The sequence below is a fragment of the Doryrhamphus excisus genome, linkage group LG17 (genome assembly GCF_037039965.1).
Source record: "Doryrhamphus excisus strain RoL-2023G ecotype Guam linkage group LG17, RoL_Dexc_Guam_v1.1, whole genome shotgun sequence".
NCBI classification, from domain to species: Eukaryota; Metazoa; Chordata; class Actinopteri; order Syngnathiformes; family Syngnathidae; genus Doryrhamphus; species Doryrhamphus excisus.
In genome coordinates this window covers 7913097-7935897 of record NC_136373.1, presented here as the reverse complement: position 1 = coordinate 7935897, position 22801 = coordinate 7913097, and the positions used below count along the sequence as shown (strand labels likewise).

The 22801-nt window shown below is 39.9% G+C and overlaps 2 protein-coding genes and 1 long non-coding RNA gene across 3 annotated transcripts; 1 reads left to right on the top strand and 2 right to left on the bottom strand.

Annotated features, from left to right (window-relative positions):
• Window positions 1-119: 119 nt before the first annotated feature.
• clcnk (chloride channel K) lies at window positions 120-14101 on the bottom strand. Its single transcript, XM_078797879.1, has 18 exons — window positions 13953-14101; window positions 12980-13111; window positions 12518-12646; window positions 11919-12058; window positions 11747-11824; window positions 10828-10903; window positions 10084-10209; window positions 7747-7831; window positions 7405-7506; window positions 5939-6023; window positions 5696-5854; window positions 5150-5219; window positions 4432-4542; window positions 2799-3015; window positions 2591-2724; window positions 1804-1877; window positions 1313-1393; window positions 120-361 (listed from the first exon to the last, which is right to left on the bottom strand). Exons 1-18 carry the CDS (start codon window positions 14098-14100, stop codon window positions 173-175), a joined length of 2136 nt encoding a protein of 711 aa, XP_078654005.1. The 5' UTR covers window position 14101; the 3' UTR covers window positions 120-172.
• Window positions 14102-14196: 95 nt separating this feature from the next.
• Window positions 14197-20204, bottom strand: LOC144901985 (uncharacterized). Its single transcript, XR_013630192.1, has 5 exons — window positions 20049-20204; window positions 18342-18466; window positions 18023-18201; window positions 17311-17451; window positions 14197-14246 (listed from the first exon to the last, which is right to left on the bottom strand). It is a non-coding gene; the product is annotated as an uncharacterized LOC144901985 (long non-coding RNA).
• On the top strand, window positions 17831-21607 carry hspb7 (heat shock protein family, member 7 (cardiovascular)). Its single transcript, XM_058085060.2, has 3 exons — window positions 17831-18155; window positions 20011-20135; window positions 21097-21607. The coding sequence occupies exons 1-3, from the start codon at window positions 17996-17998 to the stop codon at window positions 21274-21276; spliced, it is 465 nt and encodes a 154-aa protein (XP_057941043.1). The 5' UTR covers window positions 17831-17995; the 3' UTR covers window positions 21277-21607.
• Window positions 21608-22801: the final 1194 nt, after the last annotated feature.

Here is a 22801-nt window from a genome sequence, read left to right as displayed (position 1 = left end):
CCTCCCATGTCCGAGCTGCCTCGGAAATCCCGCTAGGACTGGGATTGCTACTGACCATTATTAGGAAATATTTTCATGCTAGGGTCGTCAGAAACAGATAACTTTATTAGAGATCAACAAAGTGTTTATTTCTTCCGCTAAATTTCTTTAGCCAAGTCTTCTAATAGTCTCTTCATCTGGAGGAGAAAAGAGAAAAAGACTTTTGACATTCCTCCTCATCCATGAAGACAAATAATGATGATTCCATCTGGATGGGTGTGTGTGTACAAGTTACCCCTGGCCATGTGATAACTCCAAGTAGTCTTCCACCGTCGGTGACAAACACAGACTGAGCTCTGACAAGGCTAAGGATGGTGTACGCCTGCAAGACACATTGTTGTGGACTGACTAAATGGAAAACTCTTCTTTCCTCTACAATACAATACTCTACGCTTTAAGGTTAAATGTTACTGATGCACTGATCGACCTCTAATTTGTATACAATTAATTTAAAGTGAAATAATCTGTTCAAACTTGCCACCAAAAAGCATTATTAACTGGAGGGGTAATATTTTAAAGGGGACCTATTGTGCAAATTTTTCGGCTCCTTGTATTGAGTTGTGGACTCGTATAGAGCAGCTACACATAATAACCAGCATGGAAAGTGTTGTAGTTCTTCCAGAACCTGCACCTATTTGGCAGCATTTCTTTGGATGTGGTGTTCCCTTTCGAGGCATTGCTAGCTAGTAAACACTGGGGGAGGGCAGAGACTTTGCATATAAGGAAGTCCACCTCTGTGACATCACAAAGGGGCAGTTTTACCACACCTTTTCAAAGGTTTGAGCCATCCCAAACTTCTTTCAGGGCTCACTTCCAAATGTGAAAACGTCATGATCTGAAATTTTGGCATGGTTTAACACGAGAATACAACATTGTAACTACATTTACTATAAACTATAATAGGAAAGCAGGAAGTGAACAAATGTAACAGTTACCGATTGTAAGTACCAGATGGAGGGGTAGGATTCCATAAGCTTTGCTTCTTCCTACTCCTTTTGGACATGTGGAACTCTGAACTGATTATGGGCTGCACTCAATTGTAATCCAATACATGTTCAAATTAAATAAAACCATTACCATTTATAAGTCAGAAAAGTGGAAAAAGCATATTAGGTCTCCTTTAAGGACCATTTTAAAATTCTTAACTTTTATACAAGCAGTAAACTTTAATAAATGAATAAATTCTTAATTGTCAAAGTGTAAAAATAAGTTGTAAAAGAGAACATGTTGGTCTTTAGTGTTGAGTCATTAAAATGGACTAGACTGTTCCTACTTCTTGGATGGTGTTGTGAGGCGACAACAAGGCTGGAGCAGAGTGAATACTGCAGACGTCTTCTAGATGTTGGTCCACACTCTGAATGAGGAAAAGCATATGTTATTTTCTGGCAAAAATCAGTTTTGACATGAAAATAAACACAGTGTGTGAATATCAACATAACCGCATTTATGAGAAGGAAATGGTGTCATCATTCTTATGCACTTGACAGCAGCACCATCGTTAAACAAATTCAATCTGATCTATTAAGCACTGCTTAATTTCCTTCGTTCTTTCATAGCGGCAGGTACGAATGAACAGAAAGACAAAGCAAGCAAACAAAACCGGGTAAAGGAGGAATAACTACCATTATAATAATATAAAAAGGAAACTAAGGCAGAAAAAGAGTAACTAAACAAACTGTCAAGCAGGGTACCAAATTGTGACAGGAGGTAGTTCTTTGTTCTTTTTGCTGTCCAATATTGACAATTGGTGAGTGCACTTTTTACCTTGGTAGTTCGGCAGTGACGTAGGAACATCAAAAGCTCTGATCGCACAACAAAGCCCAGCAAAATTGGTGACTCTTGAAAAAAAAGGAGGAGAGGAGACCAAATCAATGTTCTTTCTCTGTCAGGGTGAAGAGTTAGTGCCGCTCCACAGAGAGCTATATACGTGTGATTGCTCCTGAAAGACTCAATCGGCCCACCATTTCTTCTTTAATACAGTCGTCCCTCACAATATTGCATTTAAAGATTATTTCTGCACTAGTTAGCATTTTTTCCCCCAAAAAATTTGATTGGTGTTGCAGGGTTGACTATGGCATATTATTGAAGGGCACGTTATACTGTATGTAGTATTCTTGTCGTTACAGACTGGCTCAGAGCGGAGCCGACATGCGATGGCTGATATCGAATGGAAAAGGGTGTGGAAGTGGTAGTTTTTTGGCTTCTCTGTCCCTTTTCCCACTTTAACCCTAAACACTTTAGAATAAGTCAATTGGAGAGGATAACTAGTTAGGTCAGTGGCTTGTTATGCCAGCAGCAGCCATCTGTGTTTCTGCAGTGATACCACAGCCTGTATAATGTAATGTAAACAAATAATGTATTTAGAAAGTCATAAACAGGTTTCTTTTATTATTGAATCCTACTACGTTGATTTATTGCGGTCGAGTCTAGATAAATGACGGCTGACTGTAGTCTGCTGCTTATTGGTGCACTTTCAGGCCGTTCTTTTGATTTTCATTATCTGGAGTCCTTTTACTATATTGCACACATGACAGAGATTCCCTCAACCCACCATGTGATTCCACCACAGGGATCTGTCTCTCAGTGCTGGTGTTGACAACATGTTGGACTTCCTGTGAGTTTGCTGCTCTCTGAAGCTGCACGGTGTTGACCCCCAAAAGGTGTCCAACATGCATAGATGGAAGCCTGTAGAAGACGTAAAGCAGCCGTGATTACAAGTTTAAAAAAAAAGGACATGCATAAACCTGTAAAACCTGTACTTGGGGTGTGCCAGCATGAGAGAGGGCAGGTGTGGCAGCCTCTTGCTGATGGAGACAGCGTCATAGAAAGATGGGCGGCTCCCAGAGCGAGCAACAGCATTGGCTAAGACTGTGGCGAGGAGGGAGGGGACAACATGGCCGAACTGACCAGTTAACTCTACAGCCAAGAGAGCTGGTGATATGGTGTGTGTTACAGCCCCAGAGAACGCTGCTGCTCCTACACACAACACAGATCACTGTAGAGTTAGACTAGTGCCTTTTGTAGTAATATTCTACTTTGAACAAATACAGTAAAGTCTCGTTATATCGATATCGGTTATAACGAATTACTACTTATTACGATACTATTTTCATTTCCTGGCAAATTTCTAGTCTTTTATGATATAATTAATTCCGTTAGTACGATACCCGGTTATTATGATAATCCGGTTACTACGATGCGCTTTTCATCTCCCGCCAGCCAATTTGGTCTGTTTATATCGATACAAAAGCAGCTTAAATCAATCTTTGCTTAAGGATTTCAATACCAAAAAAGAACACGGCGAATGGCTGCTTCCAGTCAACTTTATTTTTCACACTTCCACCACCAGAGCGCAGCACACACACCGATTCCCGCACTTCCTGGTTCACAGGTCATGCTCAACCCGCCCCACATAGCTGGCCAAACACATGCCTGCAACAGAAGAACCAACTGACATAGCATACACACCTATTCCAAAGAAGACACAAGCGTACAAATACATGTATTTAATTGTGTTGTATTCAGATTCGGCGCAGGATCGGATATATAGATAGTCCGGTTATATCGGTATTTTTTCCGACTCCCGAGAATATCGATATAACGAGACTTTACTGTATCGGACATCCCTAAAAATGCGATATCCATTGATATTGGCATAAAACATTTTCCCGATCATAAAAGCTGATATTAAAAAATGCTGTATACAACACGTCTATCGGTATCTGCTGATGTCCATATCCGAAATTAAGCGTTGGACAATATCGGCATATTGGTTTTCAGCAAAAAAGCCAATATCGGACATCCCCAATAATTATAATATATATACATATCATAACCAATTTGAAAGAATATTTCAATTATGTCTGCTTATCAGCTGCTGTTAAATGAAAAAAAAAAAGAAATTCTGATTTTACAGAAAAGAGTGGCTTAAAGGAGAGGAGAAAGTGAGAGGCAGGGCTAGATGTCAAAATGAGTACCAGGTCTTTGGTATATATATGCTGTATTCATGTCATTTTGATATCTTGTGTCCTTGCTTTATTAATTGAAGAATCCAATGTGACATCTTATCTTATTTCATTAATTATACTGTAACTCTGACACAAGATATCAAAATAACATGAATTCTATTAAGATACACCTTTTGCTGCCACCTGGACACATCATCAGTGATGTTAAAAAAGTAAAAAACAAAACATGCATATGTACTCAAATTTGACAATTTTTTGGCTTGAATTAAGCATTTTCAAGTATAAAATAGCTAAATGAATGAATTTACAGCTATAACAAATGAAGGCGATGCATTCAAATCGTATATTGAACAAGAGACAATATGGGTGGAACAGAAAGTACTTGGGGAGTACAGGACTGAAACTATTTAATCAGCTGTTTTACCTGCAAGTGCATAGCCTCCAGGGTTTATGGAAGACCAATTATGGCCTGATGTTATTGTGGTGGTGGACATGTAAACAAGTCCTTCGGCAAGCAAACGACCAATGGCTGCCCCTGAAAAAAACAATCATTAGTGTTTAGTACTTTCTATTACTGTCTGTTGCTCAAGAGCATTTAGCCCAATTAACATAAATCATGAATGATTCATTCTTCAAGCTCACTATTGAAATAAAATGTTGTATTAACCTAGCAGACACAGCAATATTAATCAATAGAATTGCTTTCGTTTTCTCATAGACAGAATTCACAGGATTTGATGTTCAATTTAAAAGAAAGTACAGCCAGCAGGAACAGGAAATCCGACAGGAACTCAAAACACTGACGACCAATGTACCCCCCGGGCATCCTGTAATTATATATGATGCTGTAAATTTACAGCCAGAGTTCAAGTGATGTTCTTTTTCTGTGGCTGGAAATGACAAAAGAAAGTGGCAAGAGACCGAAGCCGGTCCGAACACCCGCCATCTGTAATTTACTGTACAAACACAGAAATTAAATGACATTGGTTTTACCATTGTCTTTCATTTGGAAGATATTTACATGGTTATATTACACATTAAAGAAAATCTGAAATATCCTCAAGCAAGTGAATAATCATACTACTACGACTACTACTAATGATAATAAATTATAAATAAATCAACATCAGGGCCCAACTCACCATAGATAAAAAGTGGCATGAAGTATCCGGCTGGCAGTGGCAGAGTACAGGCAAGCACCATCATCCACAGCTGAGAAGATACACACACACAGATCTGTGTCTCTAATCTGTCTTTTCTGTGTCTCTAATCTGTCTTTCTTCACCCGTACCAGCTAGCATCGCATGTGTGAGAAAATTCTGTGTGTTTTCAATGCTTTTGCAGTGCGACCGGATAGATAATGGGGATATTGTATTATAAATTAGAAATTTGGGTCACAATTTGTTCCTTACTATTATTGTTATTTCATATTTATGAATGTGCATGGAGTTGTTTTCCATAATTACACACAATAATATGAATGTACACCTTTTCCTTTAATCCTGTAATTGTTTGTCAGTTTTGAAATGTCACATATCAGACGACTGCCTCAAATGTTAAGTAGTCTTTGGCTGGCTGGCTGGCTGACAGTGCTATGAAAATGTCATCCTCTGCATGTTATTAGTGCTCATTGTGTCTCTTGAGAGCAGGTTCATTCAGCTCCTAATAGGCATGCGTATTGTTTCTACCTTCATGAGTAGAAAGACAGCCAGAGACAGGTAGACGGGACACCCAGATGAGCCCCACTCCAACAAAGCCTCTGGATCCAGTTGAACAGATGCATTGTGGGATTGAGACATCCACTGTCTGCCATCTATTAATGAGGTGAGCAGCTGCTTCATGGTGAGCTGTGAAAAGGATGCTGACATCAATGCAATGTTCTGTCACTCTTACAAATAGATACATTTGCTGTAGTTTGATGGAAGCCCCACCTTGGAAGCCATGTATTGACCCACAGAGTGAGGAAATGTCAGGGATGCCAGAAAGAAAGTCACTAAAGCTGAGTACAGACCTTTCCTGTGGAGAGATTCACATGTGCATGAATCATTGCTTCCATTTGGTTTACACTGAGCTCATGTGGGAATGGGTACATTACATGACACTGACATGTGTCCTTTTGTATTCCATTTAGGAGGAAACATATTACAAACACCTCCCAGTAGGATGTAGTGCAAGTCTACGTCCATGGTGCATAACAATCACTGATTTGTTAAGAATTCTGCTATATTGTATGGAATTGAATGGTTGCAACTTGAGGCACCTGATGCAAAATGGCATGCACTACTAGGTGCAACCAGCAGAGGCGCTGTTGGTTCAGATTGTGGTCTAAATCAAACTGGTTTGGCTGCAGGACCCGCTATCCACTATATACTTTTCAATGACAGGCGGCGACACTGTTTCTTCTCCGCTGATGGGATGTCAACAGGTGGAAGATGCACCATCTTGGCTGGGGATAGCTTGTCCCATTACGGAGTTTTTTTGTAAGGACCGGGCCACATCTCCCACAACCCATAAGATTGTGCCATAGATGTTTGCCCGGGTCGCCGCTCCCGTCCTTGCAGCTTCATAATATTTCTTAACCTGAACAACATTAGTATTTTTTTTTTTTTATAAAAAAAGGTGGTACTTTGACCTAGAGTAGGGGTGGGCAAACTACGGCCCGGGGGCCACATCCGGCCCGCCAAGTGTTTGAATACGGCCCGCCCAATCTTTCCAAAGTATTTCATTTACTTTAACTCAACATACAACCTGGCATCATGGCCTGAGCCAACCTTTTGATGGTTTTATCAATTTCGTTTTTTGACATGGTCTGTTGTTTACAAAGTGCTCCTGAAAATAGGGACACAAGCACATAATAATAATAATTATTATTATTATTAGATTATTATTAGATTATTATTAGATTATTATTAGATTATTATTAGATTATTATTAGATTATTATTAGATTATTATAATTATTATTAGAACTATTATGATTATTATAATTATTATATGAATACAAATTATTATATTAATTATATAATATTGTTATATTTGCATATTTTACATAATAATAATATAATAATTATTATTTTAATTTTATTGTAATTGTTATAGTATTTTATTATTTTTAAAATATTTAAATATAAATATCAAATAATAAATAATAATAGCAGATTGCATGACAATTTTACAGATACAATAATACCAGGTGGACTGTTACGTGTAAAATATATAGTCTGCCATCCCCCCCCCCCCGTAAATTTTGTCATATCAATGCGGCCCGCGAGTCAAAAAGTTTGCCCACCCCTGACCTAGAGGGAACCTCCAACCATCCATTTTCTATGCCGCTTTTCCTCACTATGAGCCCAAAGATAGGTGGAGCCTGTCCCAGCTATAAAAACAGTTATTCTTACTCTCTTTTCAGTATCTTCAAAAACCCAGTGTTTTTTGTGGTGAACTGCAGCATGCAGCGATGCAGGAACAGGTACAAGCAGCCCACAGCTCCGCACAGCAGCCTGCTTCCATGACCCACACACACACACACACACACACACACACACGTACGTACAAGACAGCATGTGGGTTTTTTTTTTCAAAATTGAGCAGCTACAGAAGGAAGTCATTACAAGTCATAATGATGCAAATTGGAAGTGCAGCACAACAGCTTATCATTCCCACATTACCTGATCTGAATATGAATATCACCAACAAACTGGAGAATGTAATTTCATATATGAAATGAAAAGTGTACTCACCCCAGGAGACTAAACAGCAGAATCTCCAGTGGGAGGAAAGGTACCGCAGAAGGGAAATGTATTTTAAACAACACTTGAAGAGTCTCTATAGGGATGAAACATGGTCAATGCATTACTCATATTAAGGTGTCCAATGCATATTCATATTACATTCGATGCATCTCCTCTATAAATACTATTTATTTCTATATTTTGTAAAATTGATCGAATGGCTATACCGACTTATATGCATTGAGGTAGAACAGCATTAGATAAATAGAAACTTCCTTTAAATGTCCTTACTGAAATACTGAGTATATAAGTATATTTGGCCTGGCTATGTTAAAAAGTAGTAGAGTAGTGGAATTTCTAATTTAGAATAAAACATCTACAGTGCATCCGGAAAGTATTCACAGCGCTTCACTTTTTCTACATTTTGTCATGTTACAGCCTCATTCCAAACTGAATTAAATTAATCTCTTACCTCAAAATTCTACACAAAATACTCCATTATGACAATGTGAAAAAAGGTTTTTTTGACATGTTTTGAATTTATTAAAAATAGAAAACGAAAAAATCACATTTACATAAGTATTCACAGCCTTTGCCATGAAGCTCAAAATTGAGCTCAGGTGCATCTTTTTTCCACTGGTCATCCTTGAGATCTTTCTACAGCTTAATTGGAGTCCACCTGCAGTAAATTCAGTTGATTGGACATGATTTGGAAATATAATAACTGTCTATATAAGGTCCCACAGTTGACTGTGCATGTCAGAGCACAAACACCAAGCATGAAGTCAAAAGAACGGTCTGTAGACCTGCGAGACAGGATTGTCTTGAGGCACAAATCTGGGGAAGGATACAGAAAAATTTCTGCTGCTTTGAAGGTCCCAATGAGCACAGTGGCCTCCATTATTCGTAAATGGAAGACGTTTGGAACCACCAGGACTCTTCCTAGAGCTGGCCGGCCTTCTAAACTGAGCGATTGGGGAAGGTCAGGCAGTGTGACCAAGGCCCCGATGGTCACTCTGTCAGAGCTCCAGCGTTCCTCTGTGGAGAGAGGAGAGCCTTCCAGAAGGACAACCATCTCTGCAGCAATCCACCAATCAGGCCTGTATGGTAGAGTGGCCAGATGAAAGCCACTCCTTAGTAAAAGGAACATGGCAGCCCGTCTGGAATTTGCCAAAAAGCACCTGAATGACTCTCAGACCATGAGAAACAAAATTCTCTGGTCTGATGAGACAAAGATTGAACTCTTTGGTGTGAATGCCAGGCGCCATGTTTGGAGGAAACCAGGCACTGCTCATCACCAGGCCAATACCATCCCTACAGTGAAGCATGGTGGTGGCAGCATCATGCTGTGGGGATGTTTTTCAGCAGCAGGAACTGGCAGACTAGTCAGGATAGAAGGAAAATGAATGCAGCAATATATAGAGATATCCTGGATGAAAACCTGCTCCAGAGCGCTCTTGACCTCAGTAGACTGGTCATGTACCTTGACCATATAGACAGTAGACATTAGCATACAGCCAAGATCTCAAAAGATTGGCTTCAGAACCACTCCGTGAATGTCCTGGAGTGGCCCAGCCAGAGTCCAGACTTGAATCCGATCGAACTTCTCTGGAGAGATCTGAAAATGGCTGTGCACAGACGTCTCCCATCCAACCTGATGGAGCTTGAGACTTATTGCAAAGAAGAATGGGCAAAACTGCCTAAAGATAGGTGTGCTAAACTTGTGGGATCATATTCAAAAAGACTTGAGGCTGTAATTGCTGCCAAAGGTGGATCAACAAAGTATTAAGCAAAGGCTGTGAATACTTATGTAAATGTGATTTTTTTGTTTTCTATTTTTAATAAATTCAAAACATGTCAAAAAAAAACTTTTTTCACATTGTCATAATGGAGTATTTTGTGTAGAATGTTGAGGTAAGAGATTAATTTAATTCAGTTTGGAATGAGGCTGTAACATGACAAAATGTAGAAAAAGTGAAGCGCTGTGAATACTTTCCGGATGCACTGTATATAGCTGTGAGTGTGGGTTTGAAAATCTGTGTGGATTTTCCCCATTTTTGCACATGCAATGGGATGTAAATATCTCTTTACCCTGTTCAGGGGTTGCAGGCTAGAGCCTATCCCAGCTGACCTTAGAAGAGAGGCTAGGCTGGTCATAAGTCAGTCACAACGATTACCAATAACATTCACAGTTGCAGACACAAAGGCAACTCCATCCCACACTCCCTTCAAGAAAGTCAATATTGTGAATCACTACACTTAAGTCGACATTTTTGTTAGCATGTACTTTAAATATGGTACATCAATGTACCATCAGAAGCCCTTGAGATGTCCTTTTCCATTTACCTTCATCTCCACTCCAAACAGAGAACAAGCGAAAAGTCAATGCCCCGCAGGCCGCTGAGAAAAAACATGGCAAGTAGTTCACCGTGGAGAAGTGAAAGGCCATCACCTCCAAGCTAAATAGCACACCTTACAGGGGTAGACAATGAAGAGGCGGGGTTAAACATAGCATGTGAATGTAAATGTGTGAAAACCAAATTATGATGCTGTTAATATTGACAACAGAGGAGAGAGAGAATGTGATGGAGCAGCACAGGTGTGACCATAACTGCCATAACTCATGCATAAATCCATACAACCGGGTTCACCTATGTATGCAGACATGTACATTTTGTACATACAGTTTAGTATAGTATAAGTTTAGTATATTTTAGGGATGTTACAATGATCCATTAATCAGCCGATACCGATTATATAGGTGAAGTGTAAATGTTGAAATGTACTACTGGCTATATTAAGGGTCACCGAGGACACTGTTGTTCGGGATGCTGCAGTGGGGGCGGATCTGAAAGGCTGAGGGGATTGGCCAATATCAATCTGTGGTCGGTCAATCGATCGGAGTACCCTTTATATACCCTTTAGTATATTTATCTGACATATTTTCAAAATTTCTTTAACTTATTACTGGCCTGTTTTATGTTGCACCACAACAATGGCAATGAAAACTATTCTGATTCTGATTTGGGAAGAGTAAAATAGAGTGTGAAGAAAGACACAAGTTATTTACAAAATAATTTGCATTCTTACCACTTACGGGTGCTCCGAAGCAGCTGGTGACGCCGACAGCAGCGGCTACCACCAACATGTCTCCATTTGCTTTCTTCTGCGCAAAAAAAACTGTAACCAACACGAGGCAATGGCTTGCATTATGGCATCATTGTCATAACTCTTACTAGTTGCACTAGAGCAAAATCCATATATAATGATGCTAAAAATGTGAGGCACCTGTGCACTTGACAAATATATAATCATGAGCTACTATTGTACAGAATTTTCAATTTGGCCCACACAACGACTAAACGGATTAAGTTTTTGTAATTATGGTTTGGAGTTTGGAGTTAGGTCAAATATGCTTTAAAAAGAGTTATTTACTACATTACGTTTTATTAATTATTTGTTTACTTAAATGGACACTACGTGTAAAAAGTTATTTTTATGACCACTTTGGGGCAGTATTGCAGGTCGTGGAAACAGTGTCTTCATGTACAAGAGCTGATCAAAATATATTTTTTAAAAAATGTGAGAATATGTATTCTGCATTATAATACATTAGATTTTGGAAAGATCCTGAGCATTACAGAACAAAAAAGTGGTAGACCCCAAAAATTACACCTGCTCGGAGTCGACGGATCCCACGGAAAGACTTGCATGCCCAAACCAATTTTTGAAGTGATTAAAAAGAATGGTGGAGTTACTCATGACTGAGAATTTTTTGCCCTGGTTTTTAGAGAATGTTGTTGAATTTCCTGAGCAATGGTCATAAACTTCTGATCAGCTAATAAACAGCCTATTTCAGTGGTATTGTTTCTACTCCTTTTGGACATGTGGAATTGATTTATGTCATGTTCAAATTAAATGAAACCATTACCATGACCATCCTTATCTGGCATTTAGAGAGCTTTCCCATCAATACTTGAACCCACTTGGATCACGGTATCTAATGTACCTCTTTTGTAGCTTGTACAAGAGAGCACAGGTTACTGAGGTAGTTTCCCATCATGGTGGAAAGATGCACAAAGGGACCCTGGAAGGAAAGAAAAACCAATACACCAGTCATTTCAGAACTAAGTGAACTGCAGATTTGATATTGACAGCAGATGTATGAAGGAGCCTCTCACCACTTTACCCAGGAAAACAGTGCTACCAGCTGCCAGTGTACAAATAAGGCCCAGGAACTTGGTGAACATGTTGGTGAGGGACAAGTAATTTGGCATTTGAATGCCAGCCAGCATGGTCCTCACCTCTGGTATCCCAGAACCTGAGGAGACACGAGAGTTAAAGCTACTTATAAAAGTGTAAAAACTGGACTCATGAGGAATGTATAATGTGGAGGCAAATAGAGTCACGTTTATTACACTTTATAGGGTGACAGCTATCCCTCAAAATTATATTTGCCAAAATAACAGCATGTGTCGTATGCAAGTCATTACCGTCCTTGTCTGTCTGCTGTGGGCAGATAGTGTGTAATTGCTTTTCAGAGCTTTGTGCACTCAATTGAAATGCTTGACAATGAAAATGATGAGATGAGCCACAACAATAAATATATTCATTTTCTATCCCATTCGGTATCACAGCAGGGGCTGAAGTCAACCCCAGCAAAATAGGACTTGATCCCACACAAGCTGTATGAAACACTCAACTACCAATGACTAGGGTTACTAGGGTTACCGGATAGATAATAGCTACCACACTTGCATGTGTCTTGTGTCAGACAGACCTGTAGAGAAGGGGCAGATATTGTGACAGAGTGAAGATGATAGAGCACAGAGGCATGCAGGGTAAAGTGTCCAGCAGAAGAACTGTAGCAGATTGTTGTCCTCCAGTTTGGTATAAAGCCACTGATGAACTGAAAGTAAACAAACACAGAAACATTATGCTACTAGTGGTTAAGAGTAATGTGATGTAGATTTTTCTTTCAAAATCTACATTTCCACGACAGTCGATGGGTGTCGCAATTACTCTCGCTAGTTTGTTATTTGTGGATGTAACCCCCAATAACAGCAGGTATCTACCCAGCCAAACTCCAACCCAAAATAGCGTTGATGACTAGTATGCATTAGCAGTGATGCTCATGTTGCTTAAAAATAACCCAGTACTAAAACAATATAGTACTTATTTTTGGTGCCAAGTACCACAAACCTTTGATATGATACAGTGCATTGAGCTTTTGTTTGCGTACCTATTAGCAGCTTTGTTACACTCAGGTCCATAACGAAGCTGATAATGGCAGTTAACAAGCCCAGAGCAGCATAGCCATACCACTCCATCCCACACACTCTCTCCAGGCAACATCTGAGTTTCAACAGACAACCTGCAGAAACATTACCACTTTACACAGCCTTATACTTCATTTATTATTCATTTATTTACTTCATAGTCTGTCAAATAGGAGAGAATCTGAGTCAATGTATACACAGTCACGGACTGGAAGGTGACTTACCCCACCATAGAAACATTTCAGGACGATCCGACTAAGTGGAAAAGACGTATGAAAGCTATCATTGTCAACAAGGAGGGGGCAAGACTGGTGGCAAGGTGGCCATGTGGTCCTGTCTGATACCCCAAACCCCCATAACAAATGTAAGGACAATCGGCCATGTAGAAGGTAGTTCCAAAGGTATACATTTCCACCAGTTAGTTATGTGCAATATTAAGGTCTCTAAATACAATATACTAAGTTCTATGTGAAGTATTTCCATAATGCCTCATATTAACTCACTAGCAAGATCTCAGTGTATAGACTGGTCATATATCTCATCTCGTTTCATATTATCTACATACTGTATTGTATATAACTCTGGGAAAAATTGTTGATTTTGTTAATACTTGGGTTGTTTATATTGTTATTTTTCTATATTGTGTATTTTGTACTGCTTAACTGATTCTGTACTCTTGCTGCTGTGCAATGCAAATTTCCCCACTGAGGGACGAATAAAGCCATATCTTATCTTATCTTGGTGCCATTGGAGTCAATATTTTCATATAGTCATGATTAGACCCCAATCCTGAATGTTGCCCTTTACCTTAATGATCATCTATTTAGTCAACACTTCAGTCCTTAATATGACCTGTGGTTCCAAATTGAATAGCTCATATTGTACTGACAGAGTCAGCATTGATCAAAATAAAATAGTTTCTCGCTACTGTCTGACCTTTGGCAAATCGTCGACAGTGTCGATTTGGTTTCCATGGATCAGCAGGGAGACGCGTCATATTATGGAACGTCTCTGATTGATTTCCTCTTTGTTTGTGGGTGCTGCTGTCAGTTTCTCTCCCCGAAGTCTCATCCAGGAGCTTCATTTTACCCCGAAACAGTTCTGTAATTGTGGCATGCAAGCAAGTACTGGCTCACTTAAAATGGTGAAAAAAATTATAGCAGAGGCCGGCAGACCTACTTACTTACCTACCGACTGTGTGCAGGTGTTGTTTGAGAGCACAGGTGACCTCTGTGGAAATATTAGCATAAAAGTGATTGAGTAGTCACACTTGGAAGAACAGTAAAGATTAACTCTTTGGAGGCATGTTGCTAAATGACATTCACATGATAATCTACTGATAAAAACAAGACACAAATAATCTGATATTAAATATTTCAAATACAACAGGAATACAGAGCTGAACAAAATCTTAAGACCACTTGACACATAGCTAGAATTTACATTTTGCACATTTGGGTCTTAATGAGTTTTTAAGTAGAGCTACAATATGCAAACGCAAGTTTGGGATGGAGGCTGCACGGCGGTCGAGTGGTTAGCGCGCAGACCTCACAGCTAGGAGACCCGAGTTCTATCCCATCCTCGGCCATCTCTGTGTGGAGTTTGCATGTTCTCCCCGTGCATGCGTGGGTTTTCTCCGGGTACTCCGGTTTCCTCCCACATTCCAAAACATGCTAGGTTAATTGGCTACTCCAAATTGTCCATAGGTATGAATGTGAGTGTGAATGGTTGTTTGTCTATATGTGCCCTGTGATTGGCTGGCGACCAGTCCAGGGTGTACCCCGCCTCTGGCCCGAAGACAGCTGGGATAGGCTCCAGCACCCCACAACCCTTGTGAGGATAAGCGGTAGAAAATGAATGAATGAATGAATGAAGTTTGGGATGGCTCAAAACACGGGTGGGCCATGGGTGGAATAAATTAAAACACCGTTTTGGCAGGAAGCACAAATTCAAGGAAATACAGCTGAAATAGGTGTGGATTCTGCAAATTATAAAAGGTTTTCTGTGCAGGTTATTGTGTGTAGCTGCTCTATAGGAGACCACAACTCGATACGGGTTAAAAATGAGCATAATAGATCCCTTTAACTGTTGTCCAGGCTTCAGCGAAAGCTGTATGAATACAATACTTTAGTATATAATTCGTGTGAGAATGTGCATTAAGAAATACAATACTTTTGTATATAATTCGTGTGAGAATGTGCATTAAGAATTGCGAGTCTTGTATCTCCTTTCAAAACGTCATGCTTTTGTGTATGAAGTACTATGATAATAGTTGAGTTAAGCCACAAAGCTTATCCAGTAACTTTAACCTTCAAGTCTGACTTTGATATATAATGTGGCGTTAGACCTTACAAGGGTCTGACTCTGAGTCAAAGTCACAGATTTATGGGTTTCATGACCCCGTAACACACAAACGCAACTGCCTTCGGACTTCTCGTTAATATGGTTACTTTTTTATTTTCCACAATTCCATCTGCTCTTCGCGCGTTCAATTAGCACCTGTGCTATTTTAGCGATTTGAGATATGCAAGCTGTGAGCATCAGTCACACTTCTACACATACTGTACATAGAAAGGGGCAGACATAGTTAAACTTGTTTCCATGGCAACGGTCCCCCAATACACCAGGAAGCCCACAAAGGCAACTGGATTTTTTTTTAAATTGCTGACTGGCGGGCAGGACCAGGTCCATACGTACAACACCTGGGGAATCACTGAAGGTGAAGCTAGCAAACACGCTACCAAACACGAGAAATGCCTCATCCTAGGTGGCTGAGGTCGGAGTGCAGTTATAATATTTATTATTATAAATTAGTACATTGATTTTCCAAACCTTTCAACAGTTTAAATACAAAGTATGTGTGTTTCGTCAAAAACATCAATCTGCTTACAATGAGTAAAATGCTAGGTATATTTATACAAAATGTCTGTAAACATGTTAAGGATTTGTTTGGATGAAGTAACAATGTTATATTGTAGCATCTTCAGCTATTTTAATACTTTTTGCTGTATGGCAGTGACAAGAAATGAACAGATTTATGCACAAATGGATGTTTTTCCAGGAATAATGAGACTTTTTACAGGCAATGTGAAGGTCAATGCAGCTCATGAATAAAGTGATGCAATTTTCAGAACTTCATGACTCACTATAAAATATATTAACATGTGATGTGAGATGTCCTTCCAACCTTCCACCATTTATGGTGATAGGATCTATTTGTCTGTCTGCAACATTATGTAACACATAGCAACTGAAACTCACAACCTGTGTGTGTGTGGAGGGTTGAGATTGGGCAGTTAGGAATGTACACAAACAAATACACGGCGGGGGATTCAATGTCACTGGTGAGACAGAACGGATTACTGGATCAGAATGACTCTTATGTAAAATCCTCCCACACCTTTCATTCTTCTAGCTCATGCAGACTGTTATTAGCATTCAATGAATGAATGTTGTATTTTAATTTACTGTTTTTACTCAACTTTATTTCTTTCACTGTAAAGCGTCTTTGAGTACTCTGAAAAGCGCTATACAAATAAAATGTTTTATTATTTATTATAGGGTTTGTCTATATGTGCCCTGTGATTGGCTGGTGACCAGTCCAGGGTGTATCCAGCATCTCGCCTGAAGACAGCTGGGATGGGCTCCAGCACACCCGCGACCCTCGTGAGGATAAGCGGTAGAAAATGAATGAATATATTATATGGTTCTGCTTCTATCAACAAACATAAACCTCAGATGTCTGCAGGTGGCAACCAGCCACCTCTCCATACACTACACAAGTGATACCATGACTAAATGACGACATGTGATGACTGGGATCGTGGCCTGTGGTTGATGGCAGTTTATTGGGTCCAGACCAGACTGTGGTAAGTGAATTTCTACAAAGGAGCTTTAATATTAATCAATTTAATATTTTTGTTGTTAGACCATAGAAAGCATGTTTATGACATTCTAAATTGATTTTTTCCGCCATCATTAGAGACATGTAGACATGTAATAACCGCCCCATTTCACACTTATTCTCATTGGCATTAAAGCGACACACACAGAAATCACTGTGCTCTAAAAGTGTAAATTTCAGCATCAAGGCGAGATATTGGGCAATACACTTCTAATACAAAGATATAATGTATCTAAAATGTACCGAAAATTAGACATATAATGAATTAGTAGACAATAATTCTAATTGTATATAATATAATAATATCTATATAGCTATAGATAGATAGATATAGATATAATATAATATCTTCCAAGCAGATACAGTATTAATAGACACAAAGCATGTCACCATTAGTTCCTGGACTCCCGCTGACAGCTTTGTTTTCCAGAACATTCTTTCCATCTTTGTTTGGCTCACAACTTAACCTCAGAGCTAAGTGGTGTGCTTACAGTTTCCATTTCCAGTTGACAGTCCTCATCTTATCTTGCTCTGTGGGAGAAAATAAGTACTTTGAGACAATCTGGCACTTAATGAACTAGACCATTTGTCCTTTACTGTAAAAACATGCATGTTTTTGGAATGTGGGAGGAAACCAGAGTACCCGGAGAACATGCAAGCAGAGAATCAAACCCAGTTCTTCCCAATCTCTGACTGTGTCTAGTCTCTATGCACACACACATTCTCTGGTTGGAAAACGTCTGGCCACTGAGCTTTCCCTTGTGATAAAAATAGACCATTATCAGCCTCTCCCAATGAGTTGGCACACACGTGCACACCTCCCATCCACGCAAAGGGCCAACGCTGCTTATAAGGTACATGGGGGGAGTGGCTGCTAAAAGCAGAGTATATAAGAAGACCTAAGGTGTGGGTTATTGACCTCATCTAACAAAAATAAGCAATGACTGAATAGATTTAAAAAAGTGCGTGGGTGTGCTTATATTTAAAGCTACTGAAATCTCATATTCACTGAAGGAAGAAGTCCCTTTGCCTTGTCGTCCCTTCACTCTGCTTCACCCAGCAACACCAGCTATCCATGAGTGTGACCAACTCTTCTGCCTACCGATCGGAGCGGAGTTTCCATCAGATGTCATCCTCTTCCTCCAATAATCCATACATGGAGAAGAGTCACGGGCTGTTTGCGGAGGACTTTGGCCCCTTCATGAGGCCTGGGGCAGACACCTTGGGTTTTTCCAGTAAGTGGAGTCCTACATGAACCATTGGTAGTACGCGATAGAGGCTCTGCAAAACAACTATAGATTCTTACGGTGTGGTTAACTTTAGAATGTATTTGTTCATTGGAACAATCCATGTGCATGTTTTACAAATACAGGAAATACTGATGTTCCAGAAAGAATGGCCATTTGTGTGTAGTCATTTACCTAGCAGACTCCATGCACCCAGCATGGGATACATTCCAAGTCAATGTTCCAGTAAACTGATTGATGACCAATCCCGGATGCATGCAGTGTTCACCCAAAGTCATGTGGGATAGGCTCCAGGTCACCTGTGGCCCAAAACAGATCAGAGGTAATGAATGAAGCATCCCTTTTACACTGTCCTTAAAAACTTCCTAGCAGTGGTGTGCGTTCAGGGGCCACTGAGGCCTTCTCTGTTAGCTTAAACACCATCAGAAGCACTGACCAATATTATTTTTTCTTACCAAGGCAGCTTGACTTTATTTTCTGTGTTTGTAGCAAGTTTGTGCTTTCAAAGGAAAATATAATTTCTATCGTACATAATTTTGCAATAAGACTTTTGTCTAAGCACAATCTGACCTTTCTGCCTCAATTAAAATATAAAACCCAATGAATAATACAAGACCTTATATTGCTATTATAAGCACAATCTGGAGGCTTTTGCCTTTCATATAAGCCATTTCTAAATCCAAATGAGCTACTAAAAGTTATTATTTAGCGTTCCTACAGCTTGGATAAGTGACAAGACTTGTCAGGCAATATAAGGATTAATATTTGTATGCTATGTTTATAGCGGGTGGACACAGAAACATGAATGTGTGACATATGCCCTTTAAATGGACTCAAGAATGCGTGTGCTCCATGTGTCAGGGACACAGCACAATCGTTTTGGGAAGCATGACAGGTATCCCAATGATAAGAGCTGCACAGTAGTTGTCAGGGTGCGCTACAATAGACGTGCCCACAAGGGCTGGAGAATGCTGTCCAACCTTCCGTCAGTGTGACTTCACACACAGAGTATCTGGATGACGCTTGCATATGGCATGAACAGATGGTTGCCCAGCTACTGGTGTACACACACACACATGATGTAAGATGGTGAACCTGCACATGTTACATCCAATGTGATGTTGTTGGCATTTGTGTATGAGCTCAGTGTTTCCACATACTGTATAGTTGTGCAGTGAGGTCACATTCACAGCTGTCACTGTCCACACCTCTACCACTGTTGACAAATGGCCAATATGTGACATAAAACTTGTGTTCAATTTCAAGTTTGTTCATACAAACCTTTGTAATGAATGTCACAATGTGAGCTACGCATAGCCTCAATTGTTCAAATCAAATGTACCCATTGTGATGAAGCTCTGATCTTGTGGAGACAAGATATTAACGTTAACAGTTTTGTTCAAAGCAACTTAGACTAGCCTAAAATTCGTCACAATCTAACATCACACATCTGTCTAGTGCGTGTTGATTTTCATTTGTAGTCATTTTGTGCACCCTGTCCTGATTGACGTCTCCACCAAATTTCATGACAACCCATAGCCTTGGCCGTGTATCACCACAGAAGCTCCAACAACAGTGTCTGTCAGTGACAGACAGACCTTTCCCTTCAAATCATTTACACTTTTTTTCCACTGGGAACAATAGCTAGTTTCAACTACCGGTGGTGTCTTTTAGCAAGGAGCATTCATTCATCTATTAAGCCAAGCTGGAGCCTATCCCATCTTGATTATCCATCACTCACAGCACTGCTACAGTCCACCTTGTGTCCAGAAGACATACTGATGAAGATTCTAACCCAAATACTCTGTTTTCTTACAAACGTTCTCCTATTGACTGTTACCAGGTGGAAGTGGGAAGATCAAAACACTCGGTGATTCGTACCAGTTCACAGTGGACGTCCAAGACTTTTGCCCTGAAGATGTCATTGTCACCACATCCAACAACCAAATTGAAGTTCGCGCAGAAAAGGTGAGTGTTCTGTTTAGGGGTGCAACAATTCCTGGAATGATTCAAATCCCTTCAAAAAAAAAAAAAAAAAAAAAAGAGTCAAGGATTATTTTCTGCCTTGAGGAATCACTTACGTCAATAACGCGCTTACATCACCCAAGCTGACAACAAAGAAGGAAGTGGAGATTTGAAGGCGCGGAAGAATGTGCCAAGGCAACGAAGGATATGGAAAACAAAGTGTAAAAAAAAAAAGATGGAAAACGTGGCTGAATGGCAAGTTGAACACCATGCGGTGTATCCGTTGTAACGCGGCACTTGCATACCACAGCAGCACGAGTTGCTGTGCTCCCAAATGGAACAGAAGAGCCGTGATAAGGAAAACCTAACTTGCACAATGCACTATGTGCACGTTAGGTTTTCCTAAGAAATAAAAATGGTTGATTTACTAAAAAAAACACAAACCAATTGGTCGTTCACTATTAAGTGAAAAGTCTTATTTTTTCTGTTGTGTATTAATAATTGGTCTTTAACCAAGCAAAAATATTTTATCTGGTTCCTCGATTAATCTAAGGAATATTCAGTAGGATATTCCATAGCTGCAGCCATCATTCTGTTATTCGATTAGGAACATCCTGTAGACACACCCAGCAGTATAGTTTGTTCAACTATTCTATTCTAAGATGGGTTGTTTTATATTCGCGATCTGGAGATTACGCATGCAAACCAGCAGGTGACGCCAAACAACTTCTTCCCAATCAAGTCAAGAGTTTTTCTTCCAGTCACTCACGCACACGCGCACCCACCAGTGCCCTGTGGCTGTGACACTGAGACTTGCTGGATAAAGTGCGTCAAATAGGAGAAAAAAAGACGAGTTGCCTTATATTCAGGGTCATCTTATATTTGGGTTAATCAGTTAGGGGGGCTTTATTGTGACATGCAGAATATATCTGACATCCTGAATGTTCTTTACATTCATTGACAGTTGGCCCAGGATGGTTCGGTGATGAATACATTTACCCATAAGTGTCAGCTACCCGAGGATGTGGACCCGACCACGGTGACATCATCACTGGGCGCCGAGGGGACGTTAACAGTCCGGGCGCGGCGACACCCGGCCAAACATGAGCACACACAAACCTTCCGCACTGAAATTAAGATTTAAACTCACATAAACTTTACTAAATATTTGTGTGCGTGTTTATTTTAGATGCCAATCTCTCTACTTGCCGTGCACATATTTTAACACTCCAATGCTGTGCTGTGCATGATGACACTCTCACATCTTCGCTCATTGATATTCTGAGGTGGTTCCCTTCGCAGCCATAGATGAAAGACGACACCACGAGGGCTTGTACTGTACATGTATATGTACAAGAAACACAGTCACACACTACATGCAATCACACGCGATTGTAATTATGTATGCACTTGAAATTAATGGTTTTGCCTTTGTCTTATTATTATATTATCATGTATGAATAAACATCTTATGCCTCCAAGTTTGTCATTTAATGCCTTATGGTTTAAATACATACATCTTAAGTTAGGTTTTGGAATACAGCATGCAGGGGAGCTGGTATTTGATTAGCTAGAAGTATACCATACTGTATATGATACACATTATTATACTTAAAAAAATAAAGGGAACACTAAATTAACACATCCCAGATCTGAATGAATGAAATTATTAAAGGGGACCTATTATGCACTGCGGTGTCCGATAGAGCAGCTACACACAATAACCTGCACAGAAAACTTTAGATTTTCCAGAATCTGCACCTATTCTAGCTGTATTTCCTTTGATTTGTGATTTGGGCTTTAACCTAATGTGTCAAAACAGTACCACTGTTTAGTTTCCCAGTTTAAACCTTAGTTCAACTGATGTTTGTGCAGGTCTGTGTCTTTGCTTGGGTGTAGTGAGGCCTACGAATAAAATGGCCGCTTCACTAAAGAAGGGCACAAAATAAAAAGCACATGCACAATAAGTCAATTGGGGTACTTATGAATCCTTATGAGTGGCTAGGGAAACCTTTACATCCAATAGCAAGGGAAGGCAGAGTCACTCAGCGGGCCGGCCCAGAAACATAGCCAAAACACAGCAGTGCAGGGCAGCATCCATCCGGAAAGCCTCATCGCCCTTTAAGCACATAAACTCAATTTAGTTACAATGAAATACTACATCATGTGGAGTTAGCATAGGCTTTAGCTATATACACATCACAATGTTAATCGTGATACAAGGCCTACTCACATTTGTGATGCTAGGCTACTAGAGATTTCTAACTAGCATTACATTTTCATACTTCTACAGCTACAACAAGTAGTCACAGCATGTATTCACCTTTTGCAGTTCCCAAGAAGTTAATATCAGGACCACGAGTAGTCGACCATAGATGATACACTGATGTGTTACTACTTAACGATGCCTTGTTGAGCACTCTCACGAAGATAAAGTCCGTCACCTTCCCGCTACTCTCCGTCTAATTTGCACCTAATCCCGCCCCCAACACTCTGGATTGGCTGCTACATTTCTAGAGACCCAATGACAATACAAGACGCTACTAGCAATTTAGATTGACAAAATACCTGTTGCACATCAACCACACTTTCAACATACGTATAGATAACATATATTGCAAACAACCGGAAAAGGTTATTTATTCAACCATTACACTATAAATAGCTTA

What these genes read in the sequence shown, in the direction of transcription:
- clcnk (XM_078797879.1), bottom strand. Translation starts at nt 14,100, where the DNA reads ATGAAGCTCCTGGATGAGACTTCGGGGAGAGAAACTGACAGCAGCACC. An exon ending in TGTAACAAAGCTGCTAATAG is followed by an intron (nt 12,647 to 12,979) that starts GTACGCAAACAA and finishes GTTTACTTTCAG; the next exon opens with TTCATCAGTGGCTTTATACC. An exon ending in CTGTTTTCCTGGGTAAAGTG is followed by an intron (nt 11,825 to 11,918) that starts GTGAGAGGCTCC and finishes CTTTCCTTCCAG; the next exon opens with GGTCCCTTTGTGCATCTTTC.
- hspb7 (XM_058085060.2), top strand. Translation starts at nt 17,996, where the DNA reads ATGAGTGTGACCAACTCTTCTGCCTACCGATCGGAGCGGAGTTTCCAT. An exon ending in AGACACCTTGGGTTTTTCCA is followed by an intron (nt 18,156 to 20,010) that starts GTAAGTGGAGTC and finishes GACTGTTACCAG; the next exon opens with GTGGAAGTGGGAAGATCAAA. An exon ending in TTGAAGTTCGCGCAGAAAAG is followed by an intron (nt 20,136 to 21,096) that starts GTGAGTGTTCTG and finishes ATTCATTGACAG; the next exon opens with TTGGCCCAGGATGGTTCGGT.